Source organism: Onychostruthus taczanowskii, unplaced genomic scaffold, assembly GCF_017590055.1.
Source record: "Onychostruthus taczanowskii isolate IOZ18803 unplaced genomic scaffold, ASM1759005v1 scaffold9, whole genome shotgun sequence".
In the NCBI taxonomy this organism is placed as follows: Eukaryota; Metazoa; Chordata; class Aves; order Passeriformes; family Passeridae; genus Onychostruthus; species Onychostruthus taczanowskii.
Window position 1 is genome coordinate 10938045 of NW_024506993.1, and position 25132 is coordinate 10963176.

Consider the following 25132-nt stretch of genomic DNA (forward strand, 5'->3'; position numbering starts at 1 on the left):
AAACAAAAATGTGAAATTACAACAGGTTATGTGATGTTTTGGCAGTTAAACATAATTTTAAATAAAGACAGCACAATATACTGCACACCCCACTAATATATTCATCACTACTATATTATCTATTTATGCAATTAAGTATTGTAGAGTCTGGATTGGACCCAACCGGACTACATATGCTGCTACTCCAGTTTATTACATATTGGCCAACTGTTTACCCAACTGAGATTCAAGTGCTGCTCTTGACAGCGTAATTGCTTTAGTCTCATTAATATTTAAGAATTATAGAAAATATTTTTTCTTGGGCAGCTGTTAGTGCATGTGGAACAATAAGTTATATAACACTACTAGCAAATACAAATATAATTTAAACACTATATATGCTCACGGTAAAAAGGCAACATTAAAGGTCCACTTACTGTGCTAAGGCAAATAAAAAAGACCTGAAAAATCATTGCACCCATTCTAAGAAAGCATTCATGAAAATTACAACTCTAATTTGAAACTAACAGGGATGAGATTTAGACTGTTTGTCTTTTTTTCTCCTGGACAATGAAAACTTTAGAAGTGGTGCCATTCTTCCTACCCCCATGCACCACCCAATGCTGCAGTGTGTAGGTTAAGTACAACGGGTCAAAGTTAGTACAGATTAAACATGTTCATTGCTATTTTGAAAACCCTAGTAAATATTCCTATTTAATATTAATTTTTCAAGTCCCTCTCTTCTCCCTCGTCCTTCCTTGCAAGATCTATCAACTTTATACCAAACTCTGCAAGCTGAGCACAGAAAGAGAAGATGCCAGCTCGCACCTCCTCAGCCCCCTCAGTACCTGACACGAGGTAACTTCACACTGTTTACAGGGACATCCAGAAGCTACACACAAGATGTTATGGAATGCAACTGGAACTGCTGAAAAGAACAAAATTGGCTCCTCACTTTATCCGTTCCTCTGCCTTGGTGGCTGCCTCCTGATACTGCTCGGATGTCATCTTGTAGATCTCTGCATTCTGAAACAAAGAATAGAATGCTCAGTTCTAAAAATTAAAGGCATCTCAGATCTTATCTTGTCACAAAGTCATCTTCTATAATTAATAACAATTTCCAACAACAAACAGAATATTCAGTTCAAAGAATGCCAGAAATACTTAAGAGTCGATTTTATTTTCAACAAAATGCATCAAGGCCACAACACATCCTTCATTCCAAGGCTCACTTTTGTGAAAGGAAAAAGGGGGAAAAGGTTGCTACCAGCCAACCATGAGCTTTGGTTATTCCATGTAACCACAAAAACAAGGTGTTTCCAGCACAGAGCTATTTTGAGTTCGGTAATGTTTTGTTCTCTTCTTTCATTAATTGCTGTGAAGGATCTTGTAAGTTACTGACATGCAAGTATCAAAATTGGCTGCTAGCACTGGAAAATCCATTTTACATTTCAGTGCTTCTACTTATGTTACTTATTCTTTAAAAGAAAATTATGCAGCCTGTTTCCCTTCTAACAACATAGGGAGGCATATCAGGTCTCAGTTAAGGCGCTGCCAAACAGGCTCTTGAGTGTCTTGCTGCAGGGCTTAAGAGGTTTGCATTAAATTCTCCTGAACTTGCACAGAAAGAGTTTTAGCTCACAACTGCTCAGTCACTAAATTCCTCCTCTGGGCTGCACTGAGGAGCCTCCCAGGCACAGCCAGCAGGAGGGAAGGGCTGCACTCCCCCAGCGAGCGCTCTACAAGGTCTCGTGTCACTAAAGCGCTGATAAAGCCGCTTTAGGCAGAGCCGCTGGGCTCCACTGGCAACCGCCTCGCTCAAAGCCCATCTGCAAGGCTCTTACTCTGAAAAGGCACAAGCAGAAAATATGCAATAATCAATCAAAAAAAGTGACAAAATGGTATTGAAAGCGAGGACAGCTATTCATTTAGGGCCAGTTCGAGCTGCCTATCTCGTCTCTCCCCAAATTTGGTCATTTTATATAGAATACTATTCTTGCCCTTCTTCATTTATTTTCTCATAAATGCAGCTGGTCCTGCGCATGATGAGCCAACACATACTGTTCAGTGGTTGGAAAAAGGAAAGGACAGATATAACTCAAGTTCTATTAGTGGTTCTGCCACTTGTGCAATCTTGGGCAAGTCACCATTTTCCATCTGCAAGTGAGGGATAACAGCTGCCTGTATCTCTGAAGTTGTGTGAAGCTCAGTTAATTGAAAGGTTTATAAAGGTTTTCAGAACCTGGGCTTCAAGGTGCTATATTTAAGCTTTTTATCTTTAGTGCCTGAATTTATGTTACATACCAAAAGAAACACAGAACAGATTTTGCTTTTCAAACTTTGACCTAGGAGACAGATTTAAACTGAGGAATCATGAAGGACTAACCACTTCAAAATGCATTTTACCGGCAAATTATCACTAATGTTTTTGTTTACTTACTTATTAGAGAGTGGTCAAACTTCAATGCTATTAAATCCATTTTTCTCCTTCCTATATTGAAAAGTTCAGCTTTTAATAGTGCCTTTTTCTCTGGCCTGTAAACAGACCTCATGACTTACAGCTCCCTGCTGTTACTTATTCACACATGAAACCACAAGACCTGTGCTTCATTAATTAAATTTGCCATTAAAAATTAAATAATGTGAATAAGTAGATGCAAGCGTTATCTCCATTGGGCTTCAAAGGTCTCACCATTTCTCCAATTACTACCCAAGCAATTTTCATATTTCATACTGTCTGATTTCTCAAAGGGACTGGATCTGAGACATCAGAATGAGAGAAAGTGGGAAAAAGAGAAAGCAAGGTAACAAATTTAAACATTTTTCAGGCAATAGGAAGTAGTCCCATCAGACACTATTAGCCTGCAGCACTCTGCAGTGAAACAGCAGCAGGAGAGGAAAACAGGAACAAATATGTTGTACGTGAGCCCCAGCACGAGGTCACGTTTAACCCACCTCAAGAAAGTGACAATGGCCAACAGAATCATTTGCTGGATGTGCTGTCGATTAAAGTGCTTGTGGCACAACCTTACCTACTTTATTAGAGTTCAACTGCCCAGCACTTCGGTCAGGCTCACCCCCAACAACATCAGCTACAGACACGGACAAAAATAGCTGGGAAAGGAACCCAGGCTTTAGGTCTGAATTCTGAAGCTGCTAAAAGCAGGCAAGTGAGAGCCTGAACAGAGGCAAGAACCTCAGTGAGGGGAAGGAGGAAAGGCTTGGTTTCAAAGCAACCATCAGGCATCATGCAAAGATTGAGGAGGGGCATAGAACACCTTCAACCTGCAGATAAAGCTGCTGGGTTTTAAAAATGAAAAGTTTGAAACATCTTTCCCTGTGATCCAACTGGGCCTCTTGCTGTTGGTCCAGACCTCTCTCCTCCAAAAACTCTAAAATCCAATAAAACAATATTCATAATGCTATGAATCAGTACCTTTAAATGCTTCCCCAAGTAATAAAAAACAGGGGGCTGCCATTTAAATCTGAGTTTGTTCAACAAGCAGATTTTTAAAATACATTTTCCTTGGCCCTTAGACCCCTTCCAACCTTGGGAAAGTCACATTCTCTTTTGTCCTAAACATTAAATGAGCAACAAATGGGCTTAATGGGCAAGAGAAGGGCCTTTCAGCATGGGCACAGACACAGCAGGTTCTGTGGTCTGGGGCTTCTACTAATAGAGAATAATTTTCCAAGTATTCTCATCTGTACTACTTCAGACACAAGATCTGCTTCATTTTCAGCAGTTTACCCACTATGCTATGGCAGGAGAGAACTCCAGTGCCCTAGAACTTTCGAGGGCTTTATAACATAGCTGCAAACAAGGAGCTAAGCCAGAAACCACCCGAGCACTTCCCCCAACTTCAGCAGGGTCACCTCCACACAAGGGCTATTCAGCAGGATCAAGGTGTGGTATTTGCACTTGAAACAAAGTCTGAGCTGCCTGTAGTCTTAGGGAAGTCCTTTATCTTCATAAAACGATATTCAGTGGTACAGTAAAAGAGAGAACATTCCAGACAAAATTACAAGACATGAACGCTGCTTTTAATTTACTTTCACATTATTTGATGCTTGAGATAAAATGGCAGCTCACAAAGAAAAAGTTGAACATGAGACCTCAACTATTATTAAATAAAGCTCCTGGCAGTCTTAGTTGCAGAAATAAGTTTAAAAACATGACCAAAGGACACCATAAGGGCTCAAATAACAAAAGACACAGAAAGAATGAATGAACCACCTAAAATGTTTCACTTCTCTCAATAAAGCTGAGCCTTAGGGGAGTCAACTTCAGAACATCAGAGCTTTGTCATATGGGGAGAGAGCTCTCCAGAGATGACAAACAAACTAAGCAAAGAAATGTTAGTTTGAAAGATTTTTCCCTGCTATTAAATGATGGTTCGTAGCAAATAATAAAAACACCAAGAAGTCGTAAAAATACATAACCAGAGCCTAAAGTGCAACAGAACCACTTTCCTTTACCCTGCTGTTTTTCTACAACACATTTGCTGCTATACCCTTGCTCTCCACTCTACCAAAACACCCTTGTGCTAAAAATTCCCTTCCAAAGGGAATCAATTTTAAAACTTAGAGCTAAATTTGGAGTAATTTTAATTCAGCCTTCCTTCTTGGCTGCAAATATGCAGAGAAACTCCAACATTCACTACTACACCTCACTACACTGCCCAGGCCCTTTCCAGAGCATATAGCAAAGAAAGTAAGAAAACATAATAGCAGAAGACTGAGTTCTCAGGGTTATTTCAGGAGGGAAACTAATTGAAACATAAAGAGAAAACCCTGCCAACTCATTCACACACTGACATTAAACCACATTCCTTACAACTTCAGTGAAACATGTGCTACTTGCAGTAACATGTAAAACAGAAAACTGAGCAAAACAAGCATGAGGAAATCAAAATTAATCAGATTTCAGGTGAAATTGTTTTTGAAGCAGCAGCATTAAAAACCTGACACTGGGACAAAGATTTCTCCATCAGTTTCAGTTTGGATCAATAGAATTAGAAGGTGTCTTGATTTAAAACCAACAAACTCAACCACCACCACCAGAGACATCTTGAGATATTTTGACACCTCAGAGTATAGGAGCTTGTCAGTGGTCACAGTGTTTAGAGACACAAAGAGGATTAACAGCTGTTGAAATGCTGCCAGCCTAGATGAATGCCACCGATAGCTCTGATGAAACGGAGCAGGGCAGTGCAGGCCTTGACAAATGCTGCAGACGACAGCCAGGAGATTGGATGGCACAATCTGCCTCACACCTGACACACGTGCTGCTTCGATCCCTTCTGCTGACACCCACGCTCACCAGCCTGCAGCAAAATGCCCTTTGCAAGCCCCTCTCAAACCCAAAAGAGCACAAGAGGCAATGCTGTGAGCGGGGCAATACGTGGTGTGCCCCACAAGGGCACAGACAATTTCTGAGAGAAACAGGTAAGGAAAGCAAAGATTACTTCTTCCATATCAAATGTCAGCTGGAAGACATTAAAATTCCTGCTTCCAGCTGCTTCTGAAGCCAGAAATAGGACCTCACACCATCCTGAGGAGCAGCACAACTGCGCCTGCCTGCACGCTCTTGGGGACAGGCAGCACACACATGCCCTGGATGCAGCTGCTGCCATGAGAAACTCCAGGAAGCTGCAGAGAAGCACGGGTCAGTGCCAGCTTTGGGAACAGCTTTGCTGCCAGCACTGCCTCAGGGCAGCAAAGGTGCATGCTGGTCCCCACACCTCAGCAGGTCGCTGCTTCACACGCGCTGTAGATCAGGCTGTTCATCCTCACCGCTCACAGGTCTCAAGCCAACGGCTCCTAACAGATTTGAAAAATTACCCCATGTACCTGCTTCCCTCCCTCAGGTACAGAGGCAGATGAGCCAAACTTATCTGATCACTGGATGACCCTGTGGATGTGTTAAAATCAACCCACACAATCAATCACTGCTATCAGCTTTGGTCCAAAACAGGGAGTTCGGGAATTTCAGAATATGCTGCAAGAATTTCAGAATATGCTGCAAGAAACAATCTCTTCACCTCCTGTGCTCGCTCCTCTGGTGTTTCTGCTCAGCCCATTTGCTGGTATCAGCAAGCAGTTAGCTCATTCACATTTCCTCCTTACCATCAAATGCACATAAAAATAAAAGCCAATTAACAAGGAAGAGAAACATGCCTATAGAGCGTATAACTAGAGCACAGAAGTTAAGGGTTAAACTGCTTTTTTGAAAATTCATATGCTTTTTTTCTTAAAAGGTAACAGAGAAAAGATGCAAGGAACTACAAACAGCTTGCTGATATGAAAAAAAAAGGACTTTTTTTCAGCCAAAGCCAACTTCTAAACACAGCTCTGTTGTTTGCTGTTCATGTGTGGGTTCATCCATTCCTCCCGCTGAGACCAATAATGAAATGAGAGCATTGAATTTGTTCCATTCTTTTCTTTCCTTCGGCAATAAGCTGTGAGATCATAAATTTTGGATTAAGATTCAGAGAAAGCATAAAGAGAGTAGTGTCCACAGTAAGAACACAAGCAAGTTAAACTAGTAAGGAACAGAAGTACATTCCACTTTGAACAGATCTTCTCATGTCTGCAATATTATCCTGAGTTGAAAGCAAAATATTAATTCTGTAGCATATCTAGAAAGCTTCTCAAAGATAAAATCCCACAGAACACCTATCTCCACAAAGCTTGAGGGAGGCAGAGATGGGGAGAAGAAACATGGCTGGGTTTATCCTGTGGATAACAAACTAGGTACAAAAAGGTTAAGTCCCTAAAGCACATGGTGACTCAAAGAAAAATATGCATCCCAGGAATTCCCAGAAGCAGGGTCCCACACCAAGATACTCCATGCGAGTGAAAATGGGTTTACAGACCCAGGCTGTGATCCCACACCAGAGTCAGACTGTCTGTGAAGGTACCCTGGGAAGAGTCTAATTAAAAACAGGTACCCCACAGTAAAATGGTTTTAGGGACTTCCAAAAGCTTCAAGTGCCTCACTGGAAGCAGGCAGAAAAGCCTCATGCTATCTTCAAGTCAGAAAGGCAACCAGCAAAAAAGAAATTATTATACAGAAGCAATTAAAAGGGGAAGAAGGAGAGAAGAGAAAGAAACACTGTGTTTATATGAGGTTGCTTTAAAGCACACCCTTCTGAAAGACTACAAACAAAGCATTGCCAATTCTTTAAACAAACTCTGGAAAGTAAAAGCAGCTTCAAAGAGAAAGGCCATAAAATTCCAGCAGGTAACTCAGGCTTTCTGGAAAGGACAGCAACAGCATTGTGAAAGGCCCAGATTAATGCCAGTACTGCTGCAGGGGAGTACCACCCTGCTCTCCTCCCAGCTGGAAGTTTAGCCAAAGTGAGGAATTCACGGTAAATGCCCGAATCAATTACACCTGACAAGTGCAGGTAAACAGGCTTCCCAGGCATCGATTAAACATCAAGAGTTTTCAGCATCTGCTTCAGAGGAGTGCTGCACGTGGCCGAGCTGCACAGATAACGCGGTGCCCGCGGCACCAAGGGCACAGCACCGCCTGCCAAAGCCCAGCCCCGTGCTGGGCAGCTGCACAACCCATCCTGCAGCAGCACTTGGGTCCTACCAGCAGCTCCACCACACTACCAGGACTCGCTCCGAGATCACAGGATGCTGCCTCAAACAACAGAGCATTGTCCATGACATTCTCTGCACAGGAATGCAGAGAATCGATGCCAAGGGAAACGGAGAAGAAAGAAAGAAATTGCCAGAATATCAGGAGTGCTAAGAAATGCGGGCGGAAGTTTCACTCAAAGGCTGACCAGCACTTTCAAGGGGGAATAAAGAGGGAAAAAAACCTCCATCAAACAAAATTGGCAGCCATCAAATACTTGTCATACAATAAAAAAGATACGAAGCACATTCCCCTGTCAGGCCTGTCACAGGAGCTTATTTTGGGAAGGAAGAAAGGAAGGAAGGAACATTTTAGCTAAGATTTAATGCCATCATGCCAAAGCTGGTATTTGACAGAGCCTCTAAGAAAACTCCCACCACCTCGGACAGTCATGCTGCAGCTAAAACTTCCATCTCTCTCTGCTGAGAATATCCCTAAGTCCCATTTATAAACTGCAGCAGCTGGCCTAGTTAAGAGTTCCTGTCCCAATTGAAAAAAAAAAGCTAAGTTAAATTCATGACCCCATCCTTTCACACAACAGATAGCTAAGGAATGCAGTACACTGGGTTCCCAGAGGAAGGCAGAACAGAGGAACCCAAGGCAACAGGATACACAACAGAACTGGAGAATACTTCAGAAAATGCATCACATCCATACACTTGCATGGGTAAAGAAACTGCAGGGAAGAGAGTCACTATAAGAAACAAACAAAAAAACACTGAAAATCAGAAGTAAGCCGAAGCCTGGAAGTTCCACCCCCTCCCAGGGTTTTTCCTCTACTCCCAACTACAAATTATTCTCCACGTGCGGTTTCCAGTAAATCAAGCTTTGCTAAATAACCCCGACATGTGCGGGGCTGAGAACCAGCCAACAAGCAATGATGAGATGTCCCTGGAATGATTAAGGAAAACGCAGACATCTCTCAGGTTACAAGGAAGCCTGTTGTACTCTCCCCTTGGTGCATATGCAATGCTGCAAGCGCTGTTCTGAAACCTCTGATATTCAAAGGCTCATTTGGTTGACAAGGAGCCTGTGGATTCGTGGACAGATTGTCACACAAACTGTCAGGTTTTTAGAGAGACTATCAGACCTCTCTTTGCCTACGTTATGGAGCACATCAAAGACACAGAAGATGAACCAGACACAGACTGCACAGATCTGACAGAATGGTGGGTGTACATATTCAGAATACTGTACTGCTGGGGGGGTGGGGGGAGAGGCTTAATGTGAATAATCAGGGGCTGAAAGTTCCAGAAATGTGACAGTTTTTGGCAGCAATTCCCATCTTTGCATTTATTTATCGAAGGGAGAAAATCTGCCATACTAGAGGCAAACTTGAGAGAGGAAGAAAAATTGTATCAGCAGCAATTTATTTTGCCACTGTACTTTTTCTTTATTACTATTACTCCCAGAGCATTTTCTGAAGATATTTGTATTTTCAGTCAAGGTTCTCTCACTGTGCTTGCAGGCTCTCTTCCCATTTTATCCTGTAGGAGAGACTGGTTTAATGATTACAGCCAAAAAGACTGCTAGGACTTCACAGGTCACTGTACACGGTTAATGACACAGACAAATCCACACTTTCAGAAGTGCCTGCTGGCTCATGGCTCTGTCTGGAGATGCTCAGGAGCTCATTATTCAAACTTCAAGCTCAACTTATGGGTAATCAGCACATCTGAAGAAATACACCATACTCAGATAACCAAAAAGTAAAGAGAAAAAAGCTATTATAGAAAATACTAACCTTAAGCATTAAGGTCTTCCTTTTAAAATGGGGACAATGCTCACTTATCTTCCGGTGAGCTAGAAACCTTAGTTAATGAATACCTGGAAAAAGTTCCCAGCTCCACAGTTCAAAAATAGTATTACAAAGGATAACTTCATGTCATTCTCCCTTATTAGTGATAGCTGGACAAACATTATAAAGCAACAGTGTATCTTACAGGTGGCAAAAAAAAGTTATTAAACTATTTCTACAAAGAAATATTGATTACTATTTAGAAAGGAAAATAAAATATAAAACAAAACATTGATAACAAGAAAAAGAAAATGGATTAACAGATTCCTTTGGCCTGCCTTTACAATATCACTGTCACATAACCTCTAGCTTGCCCTGCAAGGCATCAGTTATTCCAGAGAAAGGAATACTAGTATCTTTTTATATGTATTTTACCATTCAAAAGATTGAAATTCGGCACACAGAAAACAGAAAATAAATACGATGTTTATCCTAAGATAAAAATAAACCACTAGGAGGACAAAGGAGAAAGGATGGCAGAAGGGAAAGAAAGAAATCAGAAAATATTTGTAAGCAATTTCCATCATTTGACAGTCTCATTCTCTCTGCTTTTAGCAATCTTCTCTTTCACCTGTTTTTTAATGAAGCTGTTTTGCCTCCTCTAAAGGGGCATTGAAGAGACACCTCTGCAGCTAGCAAAGAGGGAAGGCTCCGAAAAAACCCCAGGACCACAGACCTCCAATCAATGGAGAGAGGCATTTTCACAGGGGGCTATTAAGCTGTAAACATTAACGTGAAAATCAAACACCCACAGAGAGCAGGGGCAGCCCCACAACTCCTTCACTCCTCTATGGCAGAGGCCACTCTGGACACAGCCCTGGGGCAGGATGTCACCCGTGGCCTTACACAGCTTTTGGGCACCACCAGCTCAGTTATGGAACTTTCACTACAGAATCCAGGCACAGCAAAGGCAACAAGGCAGGTCTCACTTTTAGCCTATTAAACAATAATAGGAATAACTACTTATTAACATTAAACCTGAAAAATCTCACAATGTCTTGCTGCCAAGGCTTCTCAGGAACATAAATGGAAGAATGTCACATGCATAGTGTACCACATACCCATAGATGCAAGCTAATCTACTCAGAATTTAATCTCTAAACACAGTCTGACAGTAAGGATTATTGCACACAAGCAACAACAGACCGTGAATTTGGCATTAACAAAAAGGAAATATAGGTATGCTTAAAGTTCCATAAGAAAAATTTTGGTATAAGCATCCTAATTATCAGGGGCTTGTTGCTGTAGCTGATAAACTTTGTAAGAAAAAGGGGCTTGGGAAACAGTGTTTTTATAAATGGATATTTTTTTCAGGCTCATAAAAAAAAAAAAAAAATCAGTATTTCACCTGTATCTGGATAAGACCAAGCAGAAAATTCAAGCTCTTCAACTAGAGACAGCTTGAGCTCAGACAACAGGAACACAAAGAAGGGACAGAACTATGCTCTTGCTGGGGAACAACAGGAGGGAATAAAAGAAAACACCACAAACACTTCAGACCTGGAGGAAAATCCTCTCTCCACAGAAAAAATGAACACACAAATTTAAAACCCAGCACTGCTCTGTTTTCAGCCAGCAGGGACAAATGCTGTGTTCCTCCCTGGGATGCTCTCACAGAAATCAACAGTTAGGACACTATTATGGGGGATTTTTTTTGTTCTTCCTTGTCTCTAGCTGAAGGAAGAGTAACCTCAGTGCCACACGAATGAGTGATTAGCCATCAGGCATAATGGCTTTTTGCTGCTGTGAACAGAAGCTGAATCTCAACAAATGACCTAAAGGTGAGAGGTCTCATACACTATATTTAATTCCCTAAACAGCCAAAGGAAATTCTGTGGTATACGTAACTATTATGAAAAATGAGGTTAAAAAAATGCACGTACATGCTCAGACAGGCACACAATACAGCATTTTTACACGCCCATATGAGTCCTCTTCTCTGATCAAGAACTACAGTCCAGCCAGTTCAAAGCTTGCTGCATGTCAGGGCAAATTAGATGATTTCTGTGTCCCATCCAGTACATCATGAGACATCTCTGGGGGAAAAAAAAAAAAAATCCACAACCCAGGCATTCCTCAATTGACCCAGGCATGCAAGCTCAAAGCAACCTTGCAGCTTGAAATTATGAAAGAAAAAATTTGGCTTGTGTTCAGAAGAATGGGGAGGCAGAAGAAAGGAGAAGGAATTAAGCTGGTTTTCTTATTAAAAGACCTGAAACACAGTAATTGGGAAGGAAAAGAAAAGCTTGCTCTTCTCATAAAATAACCTAGTTATTACAAGTCTTCCCAAACCAGAGGCTTAGAGCTTTATCTCAGCTCCCACATTTTCTTCTCCCACCTCTTGCTCCTCTGTGGCCTCTTGGAGATGGGCACAGATTCAGCAGCCTCTCAGCACGTCCTGGCTCTGTGGCCATTCCTCACTGCTGCTATTCCCTGAGCAGGGCAACATCTTTTACCTGCTGGCCACTCCACTGCTGAACACCTGCCAGAGCAACCTCCTTTCCACACCTGTCAGGGTTCAACTCCCACATAGCTCTACTGCATATGAGATGTATATTTACTATTTTTAACTAAAACAAAAGCAAAATTATCCATTATTTAGTATTTATTTACAACGGGGCTAAAATGCAAATGGGTAAGCCAGGAAATCTTCATTTGAGGCAAGGTGTTTAATAGCAAACTGTGGCTGGGATCATCCTTGGGGCAGCAGAATGTGTGGGCAAACCACCAATTAACCCCAAACCCAACCAAACAAAAATCTACCCCTCATCAACAAGAAACCAGGAGATTCTGTGACAGGCAAAGCAAGTTTGCAGTGGCTGAAGACCTCACTGTGAGGCTCATGGTACACATCTATTTAAAAACATTGAACATGTTATTTACAAGCTACTTCTGAGTCACCCTGGTCTCTGGGGAACATGCATTATATGTTCAAGAAATTGGAGTAGCTCTTTTATTTATGTTTCTTTAAAATGACTGGCAGATGGGGAAAAAACCTTCAGAGAAGTGGCCCGAGGCTGTCATGAAACATGTATTTAACACACCCACAGTAAACTACTAAACACTTCAGAAGGTACAGGCGCTGTAAATATGGCGTAGTTCCTTTTTAAAGTCTGATTTTTGGACTACTTAATTCAGCACAATTTGAGATCTTCCAGGGAGTCAATTTAAAGAGTAATTATTAGCCATATTTTCCATTAACATGATGACAGCATATTCTATAAGGGCAGAGCCATAATTTAAAGGACCTTTTCAAAATGAATCCCAGTGTTGGATTTATTTTTATGTCACAGTAGTAATGCCTTTTTCCTGCCACATGTGGAAGGACCACTGTGAGTTGAAATAGAAATCTCAGATTCCCCAAAGTCAGGCTCTTATGCAAGTGAATTCCACACACAGGGAAGTTATGTCTACCTGAACCAATTTCCAAGACTAAGTCTAAATCTGGAATATCCCAAGAGAAGCACAAGCTTCAATCATCTAAATCCCAGCAGACGCACAGAATCCAGCCTAAGGTCTGGAACACATTTAATCAATTCACTGTGCTAACTCTCTACAGCTTCATAAAATAGCCAATAGTGCAATAACAGGGCCAGAAATTAATTGTACACTGGTTGGTGAATTACACAGAAATAACAGGCAGCACTGGTATTTATTGCAGCAGGGTGATGTAGTTGCTGTTGAGGTACAACTGCACCTCAGTAATACAGGTGAGAGACGGGGAGGTGGGTGTGTGCAGGTGCTGCTTTCCATTAGAAAAGTAGTAGAAAAGTAGCCCTCCTTTTCTGGTAACAGTGTTATCTATATAAATATACATACACATATTTATAAATACCAATTCTGCTTATAAACAAGCATGTAAACAGCACAAAGCAGGAGGAATCAGAAATTTAAACTATTAGACAATGAGAAAATGAATGAAATTTAGGGAAAATTGGGTTGAATAAAAAATGCCAAGGGAGGATATCAGAAATATTAGATTATGGGGAAAGCTCTCAGAGCTAAGACAAAAGAACCTCTTGTTTTGCTTTTTGTGGACTAGACTTGACAAATGCTCCCGTGTTGAGTTCTAACAAAGAGACAAGATCACATTCTAGGTCTTTTTGTTCTGCCTTTAACAAGTCTTCATAGTGATACACTGATGAGACCAGATACCAGATTGTTATCTAAATTCAGCTGCTAAATTCAGTGTTAAGACACTAAGTTCAAACCACACATTGCCACATTTATTTCACAAGTCGAGCCTGAGGATGGATTCCTCCAAGATGAAGCAGCCCATAAGCATCATTCTCTCCCTCTGCGGAGATACTCTAAATGCCAGGGAAACAAAATCACCGTAAGGCTCTGACAGTTCACCCTTCAGCACACAGACTGCAAACGCATCTCTGCACTAATCGTGCAGGCTGAAGAGGAAGCAAACACTTAACTGCTGTTTGCATAGAGGCTGCTTGTAATTTGATGTAATGTACTGTACAGCAGTCAACACATATTGAAGGGAGAACATACACACTGCAGAGAAGGAAGAGAGCCTGTGCTGACATCTAACACATTTTAGTTACCCTATTATAGATGTTCTTTGAGTTCATCAAATTACCAATCAATTTATCTGATCTCTAAAAGCTGTGTACTGAGGTATATTAACTACTAAACATCACAAGCTTTCAGCAAAAAAGCCATTAAATGGGTGAATTGAGCACAAGGTACTGGAAGTCAGTTTGTGTGTTGGCCACCAGCAACAATGAAAGAACCTGTCCCTGCAGACAGGCAGACTACAAGGAGCATTAGTCTCCTCTAAAGATGCTGTTCAGCCCTAATGGATGCCTGCAGAAAGCAGAAATTAGGGATGCTGCCCTCCCTGTCACGCTCTTACCCCAGCATGACATTTTAATGGATGGAATGTTGGAACCAGTTCAGATGATGATTTCAGGTTCGTTCCCTTTTCCGTTTGTTCCCATTCAGAAATTTAATTCAGGCACAGGACAGGATCTTCCATTCTCTAAACATCAAAGGCTGTGCCCTGGGAGACTGATAAGAGCCACTGGCACCTGAGAGCAGCATCCACACAGCCCCAGACAGGCAACCTGAGCACCTGGAAGTATCTGAATGATTAGGATGGATCTTGTCAACCTATTTCAGAAAACTACACTGGAGATTATTCTTGTGTTCAGAAGATTAAATCAACAGTTTGATGAACTGGGTGCTTTGCTGTACTGCTCTACTGGCTTGAAAGGCAAACTGCTTTTTTGGATCACAGATGTTGTAAGTTCAAAGAAAGCATTGGTGGGTTTGTGAGAGGAAGGGTTTGCAGGAAGGGCTGGGGATGAACAGAGAACTGAACAAATTGGATAAGAAATGAAAATGAAATTGTAAAGAATATTGTAAGGTTCAATTATGGAGATGGGGACAAGAAATTCTTCTGAAAGGGAAACGCATTTTTCGAGACCAGAAGTTCATTTCACACTAGCTCTTCTTCCTCCAGGTACCCACAGCACTGGCTAGAGTAGGATTGTGACTAGAGGCAGACAAAGCAGCCCTTACACACATGGCAATAGCTCACACACAGCCCCAAGACATTAAGGAGAAAGCAAATGGTGTCAGTGACACCTGCCAGGACATAACAACTCATTTATCAAAGGGCACTGAATCTTTAACTCCCACTGAGAGGGCAGGGGGTTTGGCGGGAGATAACACCTGAACACAGCTTGTTTTTTCCAAGGTAGGCAAGTGATCCCTGGGTCTCATGGATACAGACAAGCCTGGCATCCCAACTCAAGGAATGGATTTCTCATCCCCTTCAACAGAAATCCCTCCCCACCTTTACCAGGTGATATCAATTTGTGCAGCCCCACAGAGTCTGCTTTAAATTGATGATGAAGATCCAACATGAACGTATTCTGGAAGGCTTTTCTGTTCAGGCTTCTGTCATTTTTTCTCTGCAGAAATTTTTATTGAGACAAGTCACCAGCCATAAACCAAAAATGACAGTGGACTTGCAGGGAGGGGTGACCTTGGGACACCAAAGTCGGAGACAGCTCCAAGAAGAAGGATCAAGGCCAATGGGAATAACAAACAAAAATAACTTTGTCTCCCATTCTTTACACATCCTAAATGCTTTACAAACATGAATTAAGCGGGAAGTACAAGGGCAAAAAGAGATTAATTTAAACAAACCAAACAAGATGAATACCACCCACAAAATTACAAGATTTGTGAAGTCAAGCAGAGAAAAGGGCGCAGTCAACCTTATTAATAAAAAAGGTATGTATTCAATGCATTCCCTTCCCACTTGCACAAATACTCTACAGCTTATGAATACCTCTTGTGCTACTTACTGCTCTGAAAAACTACAAGCAGAAAAACGTTGCATATTAATGCACCCACTGCTCACAGTAGTCCACAGCTGCCTAACAAGAGATAACATGGGAGCTGGAGCTTAGGAAAATCCAAACAAAGAGGAGGCATCATCTACAGCAAGGAGATTCACTTTATCTTCCAAGATTACCTTCAGCCTTTCTCTGCTGTTTTACACCACTCCAAAGCCCTGCCCGTGTTTTTGTTGTAGTGTAGGACTGCCCTTACCTTTTGTCAGGTTAAATTCAGCAAGAGGCCAAATAGCAAAAGGAGTAAAACAAATATTTACTTGAGAGAAAGTATACAACTAATATGCTAAGTGAAATCTCCTGGCTTCTGAAGGGTTCCAGGAGAGACTGCATTTCTTCATTACCATATGTTTTTAAAGGACCTTTCTACTACATGGAGCAAGCAGGACAAAGCATACTCAGAATCCCTAATAAAAATCCCAGTTCTGAACTGTATATGTGTTACCTATTTACAACAAGCTGCCTCCATCTCCCTCCCTGCTTCTCAGTAACAAATAAATGCATGAAAAAACATCATCTTGAGCTTCTCAAATTCAGTGTGTCTCAGGTTCTCCCGACAGATTATTAGCCTAACTCTCATTCTTTCTACTCAGAGGAACACTACAAACCTCATTCAAAACAGTTGAGAGAAGACACATATTTTATAAAATAATTCAAATTACATGGATGAGATGTAAAATTACTGAAACAAGTCAGAGTTAGAAGTTTAACCACTTATAACAAATTAGTCAGGCTGCATTACTGGATTACTTATTGGAGATGAAACAGTCACATTGGAAACACAGGTGTGGGATGGAAAGTCTGTATCACCAGCTCCAACCCTGCAACCACACACAGTCATACAAGAAACAGCCAATTCAAAGGAGCTTTTTCCTCTCATTTTCCTGATTACCAAAATATTTCAGATACTTCAAAACAAAAACATACATGTTACCCAAGAGACAGAAACACACAACTACAACACACTATCAGAGTTAAAGTGAGGAAGATGAAGGGTTTTACCAGTGTAATGATCCTCTGCAAGGAATCTGTTCAATAAAATTTGATTAAAAATAATCTCTAAAAAGCATCTACCACACTGCAGGCAGAGCAAAGCCCACCATCCCTTCCCACACACACAACCCCTGACAAACTGACAACGAAGGGTGCAGTGGGAAGAATATTCCCAGCAACTAATCCCAGCATTGCCTTAATCCCAGTACTCCCACTGTATATATTCAAGTCTGCACTCAAAACAGAGGAATGCTGCCAGTAGCAGCAGTGTGTGGCATTTGCTCAACACAAGTCAGAAGTGCAAATCAAGTGTCAGGCACTACAAAGAAACAGAGAACCAAACAGTGATTCTGACACAGCTGCCACACACGCTCACAGTCCCCCCGCATCCCGAGCACTGTGCACACAGTCCTGGTTCACAACCCTCTGAGGATTAAATACGTGAGGAGAAGTTCCAAAAATGAGTAGCCAGGATGGTCAAAGCATTCGGGGCAAATAGCCCATAACCTTGCTTTGATCACAGGCTGGAAGAGGCCACAGTGGGTCACCTGGTCCCACAACTCCCTGTTCAAGCAGGGTCATCCCAGAGCACAGGGCACAGGATTGTGTCCAGATGCTCCCTGACTGTCTCCAGTGAAGGAGACTCCACAGCCTCTCTTCCCATCAGTTCAGTTCTTACAGTTATCCCTGGACATTCAGACACAGCCAGGACCAGCACACTGAACAAGATGGATCCTTACTGTGACACAGAACTGCTGCACTCATTGTCTCATTTCTTCCAGTGCCTTAGTAGAAGATGCAGGGAAAACCCCAAGAGCTGAAATACTGCAATTATTTTTTCATACATGCCTTTTCCCGTGAAAATTTTAATAAGACTGTCTGGAGAAACTGAGTTTCTCAAGATCTGTTTGAAATAAGGTACATCTATAGTTCACCTCATGCAAAACTAAAGGCAAAGCCTTTTTAGCATTTTTATAGCTTTACTGTTTCACAACACTTTGCCCTCCCATTATAAGCTATTCCATCATATAGATGGAATAACTGAGGTAGATGGACTAAATAATTGTTTCAAACTCCCAAAAGAGAAACGGCTATTAGAAAATGAGCAGGTTTTTCCTTCCAATTCTGTGCTCTGTCCAGTAGATTACAGTACTCTTTCAAAGATTACAAAATAAAAGGATAATGTATTCACACAATCTGCTGCATTCACGGGAACTACTGAGTTCAATTCTGGTCAATACATCTCAAAGACAGAGCTGCTAGGGGGAAAGAGCCAAAAGACAAACAAGTAGAATGAGAAACCTGGAAAAAAATCATTCACACAAGCAGAGGCTGAAAAGGTAAGGACTGCACAGTTTAATGGGAAGGTAAAAGAGGGAACAGAAGTCTGCAGATAATGAATAATGAGGAGAATTTCTTTCATCTCTTTCACATGACAGATATTAAATACAAAAAATATTTGAAAGTGATAAAAGAGAATTTATAGAGTATATAAGTTAACCTGTGGCACACACTGCCACATGATGTTGGAGGCACAGAGCTAAACAGGGCTACAGGAAAAATGCCTGAGATGCACAGAAGAACAATGGCACTAAATCAACTTTTGGTGCATAAAAATACTGAACGAAAATAAACTCTTGTGTAGCAGGGCAAGTGTCTGCCTCCAACTGACAACATTTAGGAAGACTCTTCTCAAAGCTGCTCTCCAAAAGTTTTCTTTGTCACTTTGTTTTGGTCATGTTTTTTTTCTTCTTCCTTCAAAGCCTTTACAAACTGACCACTGTCAGAGGAAACAGGATAGTCTCTGTTTGATTCACTGAGCAGTTGTAAGGAGTATGTAACACAATTACTCTCAGCATCCTACTGGGAAGGTACTGAGTTTTTAACATCAATAGCTCAAAACATCCTTCAAAAACAAATCTTTAAGTCTCCTACTGCTGAATCCTGTTATCATGCAGAAGTGAGGACAAAACCAACCTGGGCACAGCAGGGAAGGAAAGAGGGGAATTCCTGATAGCCTGATCCTTAGAAGGAGAAATTTCAGCTTGCTAACCCCACACTGAGCCACATTCATTCACTCCCGGCCAAACACCTCTGAACTACCAGTGACCACACTTCAAGTGACCATCCCCTTTTAAAACAGCAGAGAAAGCAAAATTCTATTTCAGAGCTCTCTCCCACCATCCCCTTACTGAGAGCTTTTTTCGAATATCGACATACACGGACACAGATATAAAAATATACCTAAGCCTGAGTTGGAAAGCTTTAGCACAGCGGAAGGAAAAATATATAAATAAATGTCAAGGTCTGCGTGTATTCAACAAATAAAAGCAGAATTATATAAAAGCAACAGCTAATAAAAAAGATTGTTCTGTGCTGCATTTCCCATCTTTCCAACCATTATAGGAATAAAATTATCCTCAGAGAAGATCAAAAACCTTTTTCAAAACTAATACAATTAAGCTTTATTACACTGTTTCAAGTACATTTCTCTCCTTTCCCTTCTAGCCCCCACCACCTCCCACTCCAATCCAGACTAACGGTTGGAGGCATTCTTCTATTTTATTACCAGCAAAATGCTAGTCTTTAAGGGTCAGAAACTATCCAGTGTTTCAAGAGAGGAAAGAAAACCTGTTCTTTTTATCTATTTGCTTTTGTACACAAACCAACTAGAAGATAGTTTCTCTGTAGCTCTTCAGTTTGAATAGGACTATGGGCAGCTCACCTTCCTCCCCCTGAGAAGATCCCGCACTAAAATATCCTTCACATTGTTTATAAAGATGTCCCTGTAGCAAGGGACACACACTTGAAAACACACATGACAACAAAAGATTTCAAAAAGAGGACAATGAGGGCTGGACACAGACTTCTCCCCACTCCACTGTCCATAAAGGACAGACTCACAGGTTTTCCCTGTAATTTCCGCTTCATGAAACCAGATCCGGAGAGAAGAACATAATAGAAGCAAACAGCATGGGATCAAGAAATTGCAAAAATTCCCTTTGCCTATGAACATATGGACAACTGTGATAATTAGAACGATAGCTACTAGATTGTTTGCAATTTCACTGAACAATCCCCATTATCTAGAAATAGAATTTAAAATACAAATGCAACACTGAGCGGTAGTTTTAATAGTTTATTTTTAATGAATTGTACGGATTAAAGTGTTGCAGGATTGTATCATGTGAATTTGCTCACAGGCATGTTTTACCACTGATGGCTCAAAAAATGCAGCACGGACAGTCATACAGTAGGAGGGAATGAAAAGAGGAATAGATATGCCAACAGCTCCCTACCGTTTCTATAATCTACAATTTTCCCATGTTCCATACTCACCATCCTGCTACATATTGGTAGTAAAACTGATTGATTTCTCAGTCTCTTTACAACCCACTCTTTTCATTGTTTGCACTTCTTTTTAGTCACATAACACAACTACAAGTTGAATGTATGCAACTCCCTGACAGGAGGTCTAATTGCTTCAAATTGGAGAAGATTATTCTCCACATTTATTAAAAAATAAAGACTACTTATAACATTATTTCATTTTGCCAGGAAGTGAAGAACACATTAGTTCATAAGGAACAGCATGGCTGCTCCTATTTTTATGGCATCAATTTTTAAAAACTCATCATGGTAAACAATTAAACAGAGAAGCAAATCCCACGTTTAGGGGAGAGATTCAAATCCCTAAATGGATTTTCAAAGGTCATTTCAGGCTTAAAAGATGCTTGACAGTGTCTCTTTAAATCATGTTTATTTCAAAGGCTTATCCAGCAAGAAGCAGGCAGTGTACTGCAGCACCACTCTTTGAACTGTTTGGCTCCCCAGAGAAAAATTGTTAATACAACTTTAATTCATATTTATAGTAAAATTTATGTTGTGGTGGTTGATTTTTTTGTTTTTATTAAGAAAAGGATTTTTAACAAAAGAAATAAAAACCAGGGCATTTGTTTGTTTTTTCAATTTAGCTTTCACCTAAATCCCATGGTAAAAAAAGATAATAGAGTTTGAACTACCAGAAATCCTTTTTAAAAAATCATCCAGTTAAAAAAACCTTTATCTTTCAAACGCAAATTGCTCAAAAGATTTGTACAGCTTTTTCATCACTTACTTAAGGGGTGGGGTGCGGATAAGATACTGTCAGCTGACAGTCCAGGTTGCAGCACAACACATCTTGGTCTGTATCTTTTGGATCCACACAGATCACATCTTGGTCTGTATCTTTTGGATCCACACAGATCACATCTTGGTCTGTATCTTTTGGATCCACACAGATCACATCTTGGTCTGTATCTTTTGGATCCACACAGATCACATCTTGGTCTGTATCTTTTGGATCCACACAGATCCGTGTCCCACCCCTGCAGGGGCAGAAATGAAGACAACTCAGCCTTACCTTCTTCTCAATGCGGGCCAACTGCTCTTGATAGAAGGCCTCCTGTCGCTTCAGGTCTGCCTCCCAGCCTTGCAGCTCCACAGCCTGGGAAGGACAGCAAAACAGCATCGGTAGAAGAAGAAATTAAAAACAAACAATGCAAGGAAAGCACATGAGATGCAAAGTAGAAGGGTCTAAAAAAAAATCACTGCTCAGGACTCGCGCATGGGATCACCCTCAGCGGAACTACATACCTTAAGAATTGCAGCTTTTTTTGAGTTATCTCCCAGTGCTGAAATGCTCTTATTAGCATCCTACTCAAACGCAAACCCTTGATTTTGCACTTCTTGTTAAATTAAAACGTATAATCATAGAAAGGTGACACTTTCCCATTCCCTTTTTCAGAGTCCCATCTTATCCATGTCTGTTTTTCCATGAATCACGACAGTCATTACTCAAATGTTCTTCCCCTTACCTTAGAAAAAACCAACCAAATCCCCTCAAATCCTACTCTTTATAAACCCTTGCCCCTTGGAGTGTCCAAAAGCTTCTACGGATTAAATACTCCCCTACAACAGACATACATAGGACTATCCAGATAATTAAGTACTCTCTCCACATACTCTCTATGCATTTCCCATTAGTATCCTTGGAGTTCCTCTGGCTGGTGCTGCAAGAGGGAAGACGGCTGTCAAAGAGTTTCTCTTCAATCTTACAAATTATAAGCATGGCGCTATCAAAACAGTAAATCTGGTATTCATCAGCTAAACAGTGCTCAATTAAAAAGTCTGTGTGGGCACAGCAACAGCTGTGGCCTTCTAGCTCCTTACAGCCAGCACCACTTAATTATATTCCCACCCCTAAACTGAACTCACATTAAGAAAACATGACATTGATGGAACTGAATCAAACTTTTCAAGTTTAAAAAGAACAAGCAGCAATAGCAATAAAAGATGGCAGTTGTTCTACATCCCCCATCCCACCTCAAAATCTCTGGGGCCACAGAAGTTAACAGCAGGCAGAAGACCTTTCAAAACCAGAATGATTAGCCTGCTTAACATGGACACAAGCCCTGCCAGGCCATAGCATCCCAGCAACATTCTCTTAACTTCTAATGAAGGCACAACAGAAAATGCTGGTCCAACATGATTAAACAGCTGGGACAGAAATATCCCCGTGGGCTCAGACCTGTCATTTTACGGCCAAAAGCCATTGCTAACGAGAAAAATTACATCTGAAAGCAAGTTGCTGTGCATGTCCTTCTTTCTGCTCCCCTGCTGATGGAAATACAGTGGTATAATAGGGCTTAGAAGAGATTTTAATCTAGGCAGTGAGGGTGGTTGATAAGCAAGCAAGAAAAGGATTATATGAAATAGGAAGATTGTAGGGGTGTGGTGGTGATGTGGGTTTGTTTGTTTTTAAAGAAAAATAAATATTTTGGTTTCCATGATTGCTATCCCAGAAAACAGGGCCAGGATAAGGTACAACCAGTAGAGACTCATATCTAAATCTTCTCACTCTCAAAGGCACTTGATTAAAAGCAAAATCTCTAGCTCTGCTTTAACCTATAGCTGCTATACTACTTCCTACCTGGAAACTAGCTGGAACAGGATGGGGAGAGGGATGAGAATGAGCTGCCCCACACATGCAGCCTGACAAAAGAGACATCACAGCAACAATAGGGGCACTGATGGGTACTTTGTAAGTGCCAGAACTGTAACCATTTTCTGGTAAGAGAACCATAGCTGTTCCTCTGAACCAATCTTCTACACAGAAAAGAACTAAACAATTTCAAATAAAATGAAACAGATGTAAGAAGGTGGGGTGGTCTTGTCGATGACCAAAGGACCCCAATTCTCCTGCAGGTTTTCTGCATAATACCCATAAAATCAGATTACTCCACAAGTGACTTGTATTTCCTTAAGGGGAAAACAAGGAAGAGAAACAAGAGTAAGACAGTACTGACCCCTCTGCATGATTCAGATGGAATCTGCATCATATGATGGAAGAAAAAAATAAAAAAAAGAGTCAAATAATAATTTTTCATAAACTCAAGAAAGTTTCTGTTTAATCTAAATAATTATGTATCAGTGCTAGTCTCCTGGGACAGTGGATATTCCGGAAGTACAAAATCAATACATGTAAGAATGCTCAAGAGGCTTTATTCTGTTTCTGGCAATACACAGATCCCAAACCCACACACTCACTCAACTTTCCAACCTGTGAGTTTGCCTGACATCATGCACTGAGAAATCCAGCACATTTATCCTTACAACCCCTCTGGAGGGGAACACAAACCAAATACCTAATCTCTCAAGCAGGGTGCTGAGATGCAGACACGTTAGAGGTGTGCTGCTCTGCACAATGACGACCCATGGACTGCCAAGGTGACCTCCCTGGAGCTGGCAGTGGAAAACGCCTCCACAGCCATGCACCCTGCAGCACACAGGCATTCTGTTAGTCACTTCCCCAGGGTCTTGCAAAACTGAGGTCAAAGAACCAAAACTGGATCTCCTAAATGCAGACTGTAACCTCAGAGTACTCCCCATTCTTCCCTCAAAGTAATTTCTCCCATATTATCCCCCATTGTCCCACTTATCACCCATAATGCATGATGAACTAGGGGTTACAGAGAAACCCTGTACTTGCAACACAAACATATTTTCAATGCCTTGCTTGTTTTCAAGAGCTGCTGCTGTTTCAGTGCATTGAAGTATGCAAAGAAACATTCTATTTGTGACAGATCTGCTTCAAAGTTTCTTTCTGCTTCCCTCTATCCCCAGCTGTTATTACTAAAAACTTTAGTACACTTTATGATGATGTTTGAAGTACAAATGGTAGAGTAGAGCATGTGTCATCTGAAATATTCACTGTTCCAAACTGGGTTAGGCAACTAGGGACATTTTGAATGAATATAGGATATTTATTAAGGGTTCCTCTAGTCCTGCTGCTTATTCCCTACCTGAAGTCAGAAGCCTGTGATGTCCCAGACAGAACTGGCTGCTATGATTACAATTTCACAGGGGGTTGAGACTGCAAGTGCCAAACAAAGCATCAATAGACTTTTTGAAAAAAGGCCTTTAGAACTAAAAAAGAAAGGAGAAGGGAAAACATGCATGACAATACACTGATTTGAAAATCAGATATCAGAAAGCTGCATTTCATTTCCAAGCTGCACAACTACACTGGAGTTTGAACATATGGTGCAAGAGGTGACCAAAGCCCAGAGATGACATCTAGGATGTGTAGAACACAGATAGTGTGATGTCCAAGAAGTATGAACACAGAAACAAACCAGAGACAGGGAAAAAAGGGTATACTCAGCTCTAAAACACAGGAATGCACCCAAAACTTAGAAGGGGATGTATTGCTAAAAGAACATGTATGCAACTGGCCATTGCCCTCTGTGCAAAAGCTAGGTATAAGATGTATTCAAGAAATGCTCAAGAATCCCCGGTGATGGTGTCAGACTTTACAAGGATTATATTCTTACAAAAGGACAGCAAAGGCATACTACTAACATGCTGCTACAGCTTCCATGGGCATGGATCCATGGACTGGTTGGGTGCTCTTTCAAATTTTTCCTCTGTTTTATCTTCACATTTTTTCTGCAGCCCAAGGTTTTTCAGGTTATCTCAGTGCTGCCTTGAACAGTGACAAAGAGCCAGGGCAGAGTTATGTGACTCTCTGCCTCCTTCTCTCCCTTTATCAAGGAACCCATTTAGAAACAAACAGTGCAAGCACATTTCTAAAGCTATACATTATATACTGGCTCAACTAAAGGATTCTGCTAGCTGACAGACAGGCCAAAAGAAATATTTCACAAGCTCCTAATTGAGGTAATGAAATATTACTGGTTCATTCTCTATGAACAAAACCAGACACCCTTAGCCATGTCCTGAACTGACACCAACATGCCACACATCAAACTGTGCAACTGATCTAGAGCT

At 41.1% G+C, this 25132-nt stretch overlaps 1 protein-coding gene across 1 annotated transcript in view; it reads right to left on the reverse strand.

The window, feature by feature from the left end:
* Window positions 1-25132, reverse strand: part of CHCHD6 (coiled-coil-helix-coiled-coil-helix domain containing 6) — a 109817-nt gene that overhangs the window by 51280 nt on the left and 33405 nt on the right. Inside the window, exons 5-6 of the mRNA XM_041425828.1 lie at window positions 21204-21287; window positions 935-1005 (exon numbers count right to left, since the gene is read on the reverse strand). Of these exons, the coding sequence (XP_041281762.1) occupies window positions 935-1005; window positions 21204-21287 (155 nt within the window). The remainder of the gene's footprint in view (window positions 1-934; window positions 1006-21203; window positions 21288-25132) is intronic.